Below are 13668 nucleotides of genomic sequence, written 5' to 3'. Positions count from 1 at the left end.
TGACAGTGTCCCTACCAGACTCATCCACAGCCTGACTGAACAGCGTTCCTTCTTCAGCATCTTCTGGATGGATAGCAGGGCTGGGGGCTGATCGTCTTGTTCAGCAACGTCCTCATCAGAGGGTTCCTCATCCGAAACTGATGAGGAAACGGCAACGGAGTGGGCAACGTCTGACTCGCTGAATCCGGTCGCACTGGTGGATGCGTGACGGAGCCGGACGCAATATCATGGAACTGCTGCACAGTCTGTGAACTGTCAACAACCATGGGTGCGCGAGGAAGTACAGCGTCAACCCGAAACTGTCTAGACCGTCTGGGTTGTGCAGTCAACACCCTACCGGGTTGCTGAGGTTGACGCACTGCGTCACAACAAGTCACCTCTGCTGGTTGTTGAACGTCCTGAACGTCAACAACCACCTCCGAGCGTCGCTTAACGTCAACGTGCGACTGGCAACCCACACTGGGTCGCATCGGTGGAGGAACCACCTCAACTGGCAGACGCGAGTAGGTTACCTCAGCGTCAACAGGGCGCACAACCGACCGGTTGGAAGGTTGTTGGCCAGAAGGAGGAACCACCTCAACTGGCAGACGCGAGTAGGTTACCTCAGCGTCAACAGGGCGCACAACCGACCGGTTGGAAGGTTGTTGGCCAGAAGGTTCTTCTCCGCATTTAAGTCCTCTATCAAGGACGCAAGCTTGGACTGCATGGCTTGCAGCAAAGCCCATTTAGGGTCTTCGGGAGCAGGTGTGGCAACAGACGGGGTTAGCGACTGAGGCGGAACCGTTTACCATCCCTGAAAGCCTTGTTATGTGTGACATAATAGTACAGCAAAACTTCAAAGGCTTGACAAAAGCTGAGAAGTTGACCTGTAAACAACTTGGAGCGTCTCCTGGCTAGGCGCCAGGGCGAGTCTACCAGAATTGAGAAGTCTATCTGGGCAGAGGCATGAACTCCCAAGCCGAGAACTTCTCTCGTGTCATATCAGACTCTCGCTCTATAAGCCAGTTTAAAAGAAGGGAAATCAAAGGCTGTATCCCTAAAAACTCCTCCTGGTGCAAAAACCAGTCGCCTAGCCAACGTAACGCTCTCTAGGAGAGCGAGAGAGCACTAGCTTAAAAACAACGGCTTCGAAGTAGCTAGGCCTAGTGTAAGTTCTGACGTTTAGGCGAACGAGGAGCAGCAGTTACAAGATCCGGACGAAGATCCTTAAAAAAAAAATCATCATGATTTAATTAAAGTCCATAGGAGGCTAAGCAGCTTAAGGCTCCTCTCCATCTGACAGAGTCCTCAAGGGAATATCAGTAGGAGGGAGAACAGCAACTTCCTCATCTACAGGAACCTTGTCTGATAAAAGCTAGGTTACCTCAGTGAGTCTCTCACTGGAGCATTAGTAGCAGACCAGAAGGCAACGTCATGTAACTGCTTGACAGTCTGTGAACTGTCAACAACTGAACTGTCAATCACAACAGGTGCGTGAGGACGTACAGTGTCCACTCGAGACTGCTTTGACTGTCTAGACTGAGCAGTCAAAACAACTCTAGAATGCGGAGGTTGACGCACCGCGTCAAAACAAAACAACTTAGACTGTTGTTGTACCTCGCGAACGTCAACGGAAGGTTCCGTGCGTCGCTGAACGTCAACATGCGGCTGGCAGGGTACACTGGAACGCATGGGTGGCGGGACTCTCTCAGCTGGAGTGCGGCAGAAGGTCGCCTCAGCGTCCACAGGACGCACAACCGTGGTTGGTTGTAGGCTAGAGGTTGGTGTCAACCTTCTCCGCACGAAAGTCCTGCATCAATGACGTTAACTGAGACTGCATGGTCTGCAGCAAAGACCACTTAGGGTCTACAAGAGCAGGTGCGGCAACAGACGGTGTGACTGCCTGATGCGGTACCGCTTTGCCTCTCTTAGGAGGTGAGCAGTCGTCGGAAGACTGCAGCGAGTCCGAACTGACCCAGTGGCTACAACTGGGCCGTTGGACTTGCGCGGAAGGGACCGACTTGCGCTTAATAAGCCGCGAGACCTTGGTCCATGGTTTCTTACGAGAAACCTCTTCCGCAGACGAGAAATAAATGGGCTCTCTTGTCTTTGTGTGGGTGGGGCGATCTTGGGTAGATACGCCCGAAACCACGGAGGGAAAAACGTCTGTTCGTTGATCAAGGCCTCTCGAACCCATAAGTCGTTCGACATTACTTCTCCCCTGGGCTTGGGAGCTTGCAAGAGGTCCCGGATTAGGTGAACAACAGGCACGAACAGACGAACCCTCGGACGCAACACTGTAACACTTTGCGCGTATCACTTTATCGATTTTCTGTTTTGCACTTACTGTATTTCACTGAAATCGAAACTTTTACTGATTTCTACCTGAAACACGCAATTCTACCCTTCCTTAAAAGGTAGTAATTGCGAAATCAGTCGTATAATGCAGCTCATTAATACTAGCAAAAAACAGAAAACATATATAAAGATAAAAAATTCAGTGGCTGGGAAAGAGACTAAACACTAGTTCAAATAAACTACGTTTACAATCTCTCACCGCACATAGCCTGGGGACAAGAATAAAACCCTAGAAACGTTTTACCTTCCTCCCCGTACAGAGACTAGGGACGAGAGTAACACGAGAACAACGTTACCCGCTTGAACGGAACGTTTTCTCTCCTCTCTCTCCCTCCGTCTCTATCTCTCTCTCTCTTTCTCTCTTGATTTCGCACCTAAGAGAAGAGCCCAATTATATATCGTCAAAAAAACATGTTATTTGACTAAAGGAAAAAACTGAAAGGTTTTCCAAATAAAAAGTTCCTTTAATTTAGAATTTAAAACATTTAAGCTAAGAAAGAATGAACAAAACGTCAGAATCGATTTACTCTTACTGCAAAGTGAAACCGTGATACACTCTCTCTCTATCGTAACGATAGAGCGCATGTTGAACGTCCTGAACGTCAACAACTGCGTAGTCTAAAAAACTAAACGTTAGTTCATCTTTGAAAACAGTACGAAGACTATCAAAGAAATTCTTTCATAAAACATTAAATTTAAAAAGTTTTAAATTCTTTAAAGGCTAAATACGATATAACGGGCTCAACGTTGATTAACTTCGGTTCCAAGTTAGGACCGCCTACTATCAGGAAAGGTCGCATATAAACAAAACATAAAAATTTATTTTTATATGTTTATAATAAATGGAAAGTTAATCGAAGAGGCCTAATAAAGGCGGAGAGATATAAAATATATAGATCTATAACGTGTTAAGCAAAATTACTAAAAACCTAAACACACTTCCGTCTAAGGGAAGGGTCGGCCATTTAAAAGTGAAAGAGAGTCCATACTCTCTTTGTCACCATAATTAAATCTATCCAAAACGAGTTCAAGTTTTGAGATGAAGATAAAACACCTGCATAGCGAAAGCTCAAAACTAGAATAGTGTACTTCACCAAATAGTTGTGAAAACAAATCCAGTTAGTAACAGCGAATTAGTAGGTCTTGCCGGTAGCCCGACAGAGAGAAAATTGAGTCTGTGTTTACATTGAGTACTGAGTACCTGCACGACAGATGGCGCTGTTGAAGTACACCCCCTACCTGCATTGCGATAGCTGGCGGATTTTTAACGTAGAGTTTTCTGTCGAGCAACAGAGTTGCAGCTTATATAATCACCGGCTAAGTTTAATATTGAAAAATGATTTTTACAAGTGTATACTGCTATTTCTAATTTACAGTATTTGTCATCAAGACTTAAACAAACATTAATTTAAATCTTTGCGTTTAATTTCAAATGCTAAAGTTTAAATTTTAAGCTTAGAAATGTTCTATTAAAGAGACTCACTTCCCTACTACATAACTAAAGAGAAGTTAAGCTGTACCAGAAGTATGTACAGTACTTGAATAATAATCACAATTTCTACTATTACACATAAACCAATGTCAGACAAAACCCGTAATGTTTATGAATGAAATAAAAAACATTCATCATAATTCCTTCAGTATTATCTCATAAAGTAGTGCAATTAGACCACTGAGTCTTAAGTTTTGCCTAAAGGATTGGTTCTTGAAGTACAATATAAAATGGAACAAATCCTACAATGTGTGATAGCCTCTACAAAGACAAATATTGTACCTGAAACTTTGGGACTAAGTTTTGTTACTTCTGAGATGAACCCTCACAAGAATGAAACAGTCATTTACAAGTAACTATATTATGTATTTCTATTCACAAATTGAGAAAAAACATGCCAAAATAAAAAACCATAACTCATAGTATTTTTTTAAATGGACAACGATAGCTCTAGTGTATGCATACTTAATCTAATAATAGAAGTCTATTGAAATTATAATCATGGTTGCATATGAAGCTAGTATATATACATTATTAACTAGAGTTTCAGCATAAAATGACAAATTCGTAGGTAATTTGTATTTTTCCTAACTATACAAACCTTAGCTATTTAATATGGGTAATTACTTTCAGCTACGCCAAAAGTAATTACCCATATTAAATAGCGTGGTTTGTATTTCAGTTACGGAACAAACTATATTCCTGGTTAAGTTTTTTCCTGAATATAAATAACATTGAAATAGGTTTGCATTCTTTCTTACACATAAAAACAATCCAAATTTTCAGTAAGCTTCAAACCCTATCAAGTTCAACATACTGCACAAGGTAAACTAGTCAGAAAAAAATTCTTATCTCCTGAATTCTCAAAATCTATTAAAAATCATTTATTTTGTCCCGATGGATTCCTCAATGAGTGAGGTTTCTTCCATCGCAGTAATGTTGAAATATATTATTACTGTTATTATTATTATTACTTGCTAAGCTACATCTCTAATTGGAAATGCAGGATGCTATAAGCCCAAGGGGTTCAACAGGGAAAAATAGCCCAGTGAGGAAAGTAAATAAGGAAATAAATAAACTACAAGAGAAATAATAAATAATATAAAATATTGTAAGAACAGTAATAACATTAAAATATATCTTTCATATATAAACTGTAAAAACTTAAAAAATAAGAGGAAGATATATAAAACAGAAAAGCAAGAGAACTCTACCCCAAGACAGTGAAAGACCATGGTGCAGAGGCTATGGCATTACCCAAGACTAGAGAACAATAGTTTGATGGTTGGAGTGTCCTTCTCCTAGAAGAGCTTCTTACCATAACTAAAGTCTCTTCTACCCTTTACCAAGTTCCTTTAATTACTTTGGAAGAATAAAATGTTAACTTACATTTCCCCTAATATTGGGGAGTTTTGTAGGATCAATGCGACCTAAGTCCCACCGTAGCACCTTGGACACTGGGTCAAAGGTATATTTTCCCTGGTTCACAGTCAAATTGCAATTTAACACACACTTTGGCATAGGAACTTCTAATATAACACCTTCAACCTGAAACACAATACACTGTCATTATCTTTCATAGATTTAATTAATTCAGGGAATGGAAGCCACAGATCATATTACTGTACTAAAAGACACCTCTATGGAGGTCATATATACGAGTAAATATTCAATCGGACATTATAACTAATGCATTATACTTTATAACAACCATATGAACTTATGAAATACACTTCAAAACCAACATAATTTTGTATCTTATACTTTTAAATGTCCATGAATCTTGTTAAAGAAAAAACAGTTCATACTTACTACTCTTCCCATTGTTTGCTTGGGGCCTACAGTTATGTCTAGTCGTCCTCCTCCTACATCCCTAAATGAGATGTTATGTCTAATATAGACTGGAATGGCAACAACTGACTGGGATCCAATGTGGTACGACAAGAGCCGTGAGTTTCCATCGGGGGGAATGAAAGAAAGCACTCGCTCGGACTGCAAACATTGAAAATGAAAGCTTTAAGCTGTACTGTAGAGATAATTTAATTTTCAGTAATATTACATCAAAATTTCCGACTATCAATGATGGCATCACTGTATACTTTTTGACCAAGCTTCCTTATATTTTAGTGCATGAAAATCATTTGCCACACTTATTACTATCTTCATTAGCCTAGATTATTCATTACAACACACTTAACAGTAAACTGGCATCTTAGCTGTTGCATAGCATATCCATCACTGAATTAGAACACTACTGAAATTAAATACCCTAAGCTTGTCTGATATATAAGGGTCTGTACCTCTGATAAATAGCAAAATCTAAATGGTAACAGAGATCATGTAGTATCACCTACGCTTAATAATTAAAGATATTCTACAGCCTTTCAACCTTTGATTTTTATACTTATTTAATATTGGAGATGAGTCTATAGATGCATCACTTCTAAAGAGGTAGCCTATCAAGAGAACATTGGCATATCGTAACTAGTAAGTAATTACCGGTAATTGTTTTTTCAAGTTGAGGCTTGTTAAGTTTGAAATTATTGCATGAGCAGAATTAAATTCAAATAAAACTTTCTTACCTCCCATCGCTTTAGTCTAACACAAGGATGGAATGAAACATCATCAAATAACCGTGGGTTGACGAAAGTCAAGGTTAAGTCGGGCATACCAGTCAGCTTAATGCAGCAATCAATCTGTAAAAAGAAAATGTACACATTCCTCCAATTTCTGACAAATATGGTATACCCTGTGCATTTATCATTACTGTATTTATTAGTTGAATATTACCTAACCATATAACAAGAGGAATAGCAAACTTCAACACAAATGTTGATCAATGAAGCAAAACTTTGTATATTTATGATAAAGACAGGCAATAAACGAAAGATAGATACACTGAAGAAAAAAGTTTAACTGTGAATAAAGCAATACTAACATATCCCTGGATTTCAGCAGCTACCGTGGCACCCGATTTATCGATAATAGCATCTACTTCTTCCGTTACATCAAAGTAAGCTTCATTGTTTGTATACTTGACCCCTGATCGACGCCATGGTACATTACTTAGTTGGCCTGTTGGAAGGGTGGCACTCACGCTGTCCACGAAGAGATTAGCATATTAAAAGGTGTACTATAAAGTATAAACAATCACAGTACAGTACTCATGATATAAAATGTCATCACTTTTCATTAATTACCAGTGGCTAATACCATAGTATATGTCATTACTTATTGTTCAAAAGCATTGACTCTCTCTCTCATACAAATGTTGCTGTAATCATACATGTGAATACAGTTTATGCAGGAAAAAAAACGAAAGCAACCAATACTTGCAGGATAATGAAGATTAATATATTTTTCTAACAATTCTATAACAAAATTGCCTCCAAACAATGTTTAGGTTTGGGCTTAATTTCTACATTCATTCCTCCAAATCAGAGAAAAATACAGGTCGGTGAGAAAATCTAAATTATTTTTCCATTTACAGCATAAATACATTACATTTAAAGAAAGGTCACCCTGAGCATTAGTAATTAAGTATAAACGTATGTAAGCAATAATCATACAATGCTTTCCAAATATACAGTAAGAAATTTCAGCACAAAAATAATTTCTTTATTGATAATGAGTCCCGAGAAAAAGAAATGAAATATGCAAGTCCTACTTAATCTCTTTTCAAGGTCTACCCTGAGCATTAGTAATTAAGTATAAACGTATGTAAGCAATAATCATACAATACTTTTCAAATATACAATGAAAAATTTCAGCACAAAAATCTTTTCTTTACTGATAATGAGTCTCGAGAAAAAGAAATGAAGTACGCAAGTCCTACTTGATCTCTTTTCACTCCAGAGGTATAACCACAAGTGCAAAGAGTGATGGTAATTTACTTCTAAGGAACATGTACAGCACATACTAAGCGTATAATTTATCAATACATCTTCTAAGCATGTACAGTACGGATATTCATTTAGGATATGATTTTAGCATATGGTGAGCAAGAAGAGGAGCAGTTGGGATAACAGTGAAAAAGGTCCTGTAAGGGGTAATGCTATCATTGCACCTCCTGCTGTATACTAGGACATTTTACTAAGGGTCTTTACAGTGTCCTTTCAGCTCCTAGCTGCACCTTCTTTTCATCCCTCTACTTAGCTCTGTTCCTATTTGCAGTTCAATCCCTTAGGTGTTACTATGTCGTATACTGTAATTGCAAAGTTTTCTCCACTTCAGTGCAGAACAGGTTTCCAAGCCCCAGTGCTGGGCCCTCAAACCCCATTAATTAAATGGCATGCCATAGAGAAAGGGAATAGATAAAAAGTAAATATGACTGGATAACAGCCAGGAGAAAGGCCCAGAAGCTTAGGTAGAAGGGAAAATGGTGAAGAGTAGATTTGGAAGTGCCTCATCACAGTGCAACCACATCTGGAAGGCCTAAACTCTAATATAGAACGGGCACAGGTGAAGACCTAGAGTGGAAGGGTCGCAGTTGAAGACCTAGACTAACCAGACCAGAATACGGTGATATATTAAAAGATACAAATTTCAGTCTTTCAAAAAATGTCACATATGGTCTCAACATTCAATTTATTTGTTTCTATTTAACCAAAATATTTCCAAATGTCGTAAAAGAATGGCAAAATACAGTAGCCAATATTATTATCCTCTCGCCATTCAGCCTCCCAGGACTTTGTTTCTGTCCTTATTTGAAATAATATTGGATTACCCACATTAACTGGTCCTTTTATGAAATATTAGGTGATAAGTTATAACAGACACTTCCCACTGGAACTTTAACATCTTGTATCATTATTTAATTACCAGACTACTGCTTTGAACATCCATTACTCAAGGAGCAATTAGGTAATTTTGTTGTAGTGCTTTTAGGTGTGTCAATGAAAGCATTCAAAATTTACAAGGTTGGAAGAGTGGCTCCTTATCCTTGATTAAAAATCACAGGACTGAAAGGATGGCTGCATATCAATGTACAAATATACCAGAAGTTGGGTGAGGATAATCAAAGGGCTCAAAACAAAATCACGGATAACATGTTGAACCTTTGTTTCTGTATTACACAGAATACTACCCATTCACTAATTCTGTTTACAACAAATCAAACAAACGCCTAAATAAATGTATGTAACACAAATGATCATTATCGACCTTTCCAATTCGGTAGCAAATGAAATGTTATACATCTCACAACTTTACAATGTAAAAGCCCCAAACACCTGAGAAAATAAAGCAGGAATTCTTTTCATAATATGAATTTCAATGTCTACGTGAGACAAATCCTTGTAAAGCAAGTCACTTTAATATGAATCTATGTGGTTAGGCAAAGCCATATATATTTGCCAGCATAAATAAACAGTAACATTACTTATCACTAATTATATTTATGGCAAGATTAACCCATAGTGTATCATAAATGTTGAAATAAAGGGTACATCAAATTAGTACAGCTTATACCAAACGATGCCAATAGGACATTGTGTAAAATAGTACCCTTTTTCTCAGGGGGAAAAATTCTAGCAATGAAAATTCCAAACTATTTTGTCAAACTCACACTTTAGTAAACATACACCATCTTGCAAAGAGTGATGGCTGTACACTATCATCATAAACAGACTCACTCAAGAAGATGTGAAACACAGCATACTATTAAAAGTAAAACTAGATACAAAAGGATCCTGAATCAATAGTGCAGACACCAAAGTTATAGATTACAAAGATGGATTTTATAATGGGAAGTTTCTATCATAAGAGGTGTCTTTCTTAACCCATGATTATATGTACGTGATAAAGGTGCTTCTACTTAACTACAGTACTTTTCAAAGTATCGACAAAACAACTTACCAATATTCTCTGTCATAATGAAATGAAAACTCGATTAGTCACAGACTACTGAATATTGTACAGGGTATACGATTTCATGAACTAACTTGAATTTTGTTAGCCTTATTAACAGAAAAACATTTATATTTTTTTTTCATTTACCAATTGTATTATAAGTATGTGTAATGTTAGCATCATAAAGTAAAAGAAAAAGCAAAATTCATATTGCATGATAGCAGTTTTCTTGAAAAAATTGCTGAAAAATTTTGAAAATCTTCACATCAAAAGGGTTCAGCCTACCCATATGCTTTTATATACAGATTAGATAACACAATACTCTACTGTACAGCAAACAGTTCATCTGTACGATTAAAGAGAACAGTCCGATGGGAATATTATTTTCACCACCTGAATTATTCCCAACCCAATAGCGTATCCAGTTAAGGATACAATAATCGTACATTAAATCATAAAAAAATGTTGTACTGTGAATTTCATTCCCGTAAGATTTCCATATGTTCAGAGTTATATGTAAGAAAAAAAGTATTCATACTTAGATTTTCCTGTAACAGTATTTGCTATGGTCCTTAATATGTTGGGAGGCTTTATTAGTTCCTTCAATATATTGCTTTCCGTGGCCAATGGGAAACCGTTATCCAGCATCTCGTCCAGTAACTGAAAAATGGAAAAATCTGATAGGCGTACAGCTAAATGAAATACATCCAGCCTAATTTAAAAATGACAGTATTTAACCCTTTTACCCCCGGGGTATTTGGAAATTTCCAACCCTTAACCCCCAGGGGGTTATTTTTTTCCCAGCACATTTTGCAGTACATTTTTTTAAATTGCTCTAACAGCCTTAATTTTGGTCATAGAGAGGTCAGGTTGGTCTCATTCTCTTGGAAAATGCCTGAATTTTCTCAAAAAATTATCAAAAAATATGAAAAACAAATTTTTATAGCATTTTTTTGCAAGGACGTACCGGTACGTCCATGGGGGTAAAGGGATGGCTTTTGTGAAACGTACCAGTACGTCCTTTGGGGGTAAAAGGGTTAATGAAAAAGTAAATAGAAGGGTCAAATGTAAATACATTTATCTTCAGATGCATGAAAGTTTTTGGTATTATTGTATACTGTATCATCATCATCTCCTCCTACGCCTACTGACGCAAAGTGCCTTGGTTAGAATTCGCCAGTATATACAGTATATATTGGTACCTTCTTTAAAAAACATTTTAATTATTGAAATTCCTGTCTCCAGCAGTAGTATTCTCATGGGTACAAACTTTTTCAGCCAATATTCTTAATCCAAAGCACCTGCACTACATTCATTTTCATGATGTTGCAAAATCATGAGCCTCGGTTGTTGATTGCAAAATGCAAAACCAAGCAGCAGAAAAGGCATTGAAATGTTGAAAGATATCAACACTGTAAAGGCCTTATCTAACAATGGTAAAATTGATTCACTTGAATAATGCAAGGGATGAAAAAAGAAAAAATCTCACCTCATACACAACAACATAGTGTTCCTTAATGATGGATTCCGTGCATTCGCCAAAATAATCCTCGAACGTGTCAACTACACGATGAAGAAACTCTATTACAAACAGAGGGGGAACTGTAAGGGGAAAGAAATAGATAAAAGATACAATAGAAATACTTTTAAGATTGAAAACTTTAGCAGTGTCCCAACCTACTTATACAGGTGATTCAATTAGTGTAATTTCTTGTAAAGTTAACAACTACTGTACCTTGACATTATTTCAAGTAAGTTAACAATTAATTTTACATTATATTCGGTAGCTTTCCAGAAGGAAGTCAGTTGGCAGAAAATTTAATGTACTCTACTATGGAATATATTTTGAAATATGTTCACACTGCTGGAGGAATTTCCTTCAAGGTAATGAATCCATAATTACATCTTTTTCTAATTTATGCAATGGATTATGGTTATCAAGTTTCCTTAAAAAAAAAGACTATGCGACTAACGTGCAAAAACTAAAAATCTCACCTTCTGTCATACAAACTGCAATGAAAAATAAGTTGCTTCTCAAAACAGATATCAGGTAGTGATGAGGGGTTGTGATAACGGGTGGAATATCTTCATTGCTGTTAGCTTTCCTCTGGGCATCAAAGAAATAATCACAAATTGAGCGAGGGATAACGCTTTTCCAGTGTTTTTCCATAAACACATCCCTGAAAATAGAGAAAAATGTTATTTTGATAATAAAATAAATTTTTGAATATACTTACCCGGTGATTATAATAGCTGCAACTCTGTTGCTCGACAGAAAACTCTAAGGTAAAACTCGCCAGCGATCGCTACACAGGTTGCGGGTGTGCCCAACAGCGCCATCTGTCGTCCAGATACCCAGTACTCAATGTAAACAAAGACTCAATTTTCTCCTCGTTCCACTGCGTCTCTATTGGGGAGGAAGGGAGGGTCCTTTAATTTATAATCACCGGGTAAGTATATTCAAAAATTTATTTTATTATCAAAATCACATTTTTCAATATTTAACTTAGCCGGTGATTATAATAGCTGATTCACACCCAGGGGGGTGGGTAGAGACCAGCAATATATGTTTACATTATAATGAGCTAAGAGTTTTTATTTCATTTTAGAAGTTATCAAAATAACAAAAACAAAATAAATAGGTACCTGGTAAGGAAGTCGACTTGAACAATTACTCTGCCTTTTTAAGTACGTCTTCCTTACAGAGCCTCGCGATCCTCTTAGGATGCTGAGCGACCCCTAGGATCTGAAGTATCAAGGGTTGCAACCCATACAACAGGACCTCATCAAAACCCCTAATCTAGGCGCTCTCAAGAAATGACTTTGACCACCCGCCAAATCAACCAGGATGCGAAAGGCTTCTTAGCCTTCCGGACAACCCAAAAAACAACAATAAAAACATTTCAAGAGAAAGATTAAAAGGTTATGGAATTAGGGAATTGTAGTGGTTGAGCCCTCACCCACTACTGCACTCGCTGCTACGAATGGTCCCAGTGTGTAGCAGTCCTCGTAAAGAGACTGGACATCCTTAAGATAAAAAGACGCAAACACTGACTTGCTTCTCCAATAGGTTGCGTCCATTATACTTCGCAGAGATCTATTTTGTTTAAAGGCCACGGAAGTTGCGACAGCTCTAACTTCATGTGTCCTTACCTTCAGCAAAGCTTGGTCTTCCTCACTCAGATGGGAATGAGCCTCTCGTATTAACAGTCTGATAAAATAGGATAAAGCATTCTTTGACATAGGCAAAGATGGTTTCTTAACTGAACACCATAAAGCTTCAGACAGGCCTCGTAAAGGTTTAGTTCGTTTTAAATAGAACTTAAGAGCTCTCACAGGGCATAAGACTCTTTCTAGTTCATTGCCAACCATATTCGATAAGCTTGGAATATCGAACGATTTCGGCCAAGGTCGAGAAGGCAGCTCGTTTTTGGCTAGAAAACCAAGTTGTAGTGAACATGTAGCCTTTTCTGATGAAAATCCGATGTTCTTGCTGAAGGCATGAATCTCACTGACTCTTTTAGCTGTGGCTAAGCATACCAGGAAAAGAGTCTTTAAGGTGAGATCTTTCAGGGAGGCTGATTGTAGCGGCTCGAACCTGTCTGACATGAGGAATCTTAGTACCACGTCTAAATTCCAACCAGGTGTAACCAAACGACGCTCCTTCGTGGTCTCAAAAGACTTAAGGAGGTCCTGTAGATCTTTATTGTTGGAAAGATCTAAGCCTCTGTGACGGAAGACTGATGCCAACATGCTTCTGTAACCCTTGATAGTGGGAGCTGAAAGTGATCGTTCTTTCCTCAGGTATAAGAGGAAGTCAGCTTTTTGAGTTACAGAGGTACTGGTCGAGGATACAGATACTGACTTGCACCAGTTTCGGAAGACTTCCCACTTCGATTGGTAGACTCTAAGGGTGGATGTTCTCCTTGCTCTAGCAATCGCCCTGGCTGCCTCCTTCGAAAAGCCTCTAGCTCTCGAGAGTCTTTCGA

At 38.1% G+C, this 13668-nt stretch overlaps 2 protein-coding genes across 3 annotated transcripts in view; both read right to left on the bottom strand.

Annotated features, from left to right (window-relative positions):
- The window catches only part of LOC137660228 (AP-3 complex subunit mu-1-like), a 154398-nt gene that overhangs the window by 11915 nt on the left and 128815 nt on the right, over positions 1-13668 (bottom strand). The gene's annotated exons all lie outside the window — the stretch shown is intronic.
- The window catches only part of LOC137660229 (AP-3 complex subunit mu-1-like), a 41060-nt gene that overhangs the window by 11915 nt on the left and 15477 nt on the right, over positions 1-13668 (bottom strand). For both annotated transcript variants that reach the window (XM_068394958.1, XM_068394959.1), the window contains exons 3-9: positions 11675-11859; positions 11169-11281; positions 10218-10339; positions 6768-6927; positions 6412-6525; positions 5642-5821; positions 5219-5377 (exon numbers count right to left, since the gene is read on the bottom strand). In XM_068394958.1, coding sequence (XP_068251059.1) covers positions 5219-5377; positions 5642-5821; positions 6412-6525; positions 6768-6927; positions 10218-10339; positions 11169-11281; positions 11675-11859 — 1033 coding nt within the window. The remainder of the gene's footprint in view (positions 1-5218; positions 5378-5641; positions 5822-6411; positions 6526-6767; positions 6928-10217; positions 10340-11168; positions 11282-11674; positions 11860-13668) is intronic.

The sequence above is a fragment of the Palaemon carinicauda genome, chromosome 20, assembly GCF_036898095.1.
Source record: "Palaemon carinicauda isolate YSFRI2023 chromosome 20, ASM3689809v2, whole genome shotgun sequence".
Classification (NCBI taxonomy): Eukaryota; Metazoa; Arthropoda; class Malacostraca; order Decapoda; family Palaemonidae; genus Palaemon; species Palaemon carinicauda.
The sequence above is the reverse complement of the archived record's forward strand: the minus strand, read 5'-3'. Positions and strand labels throughout refer to the sequence as shown.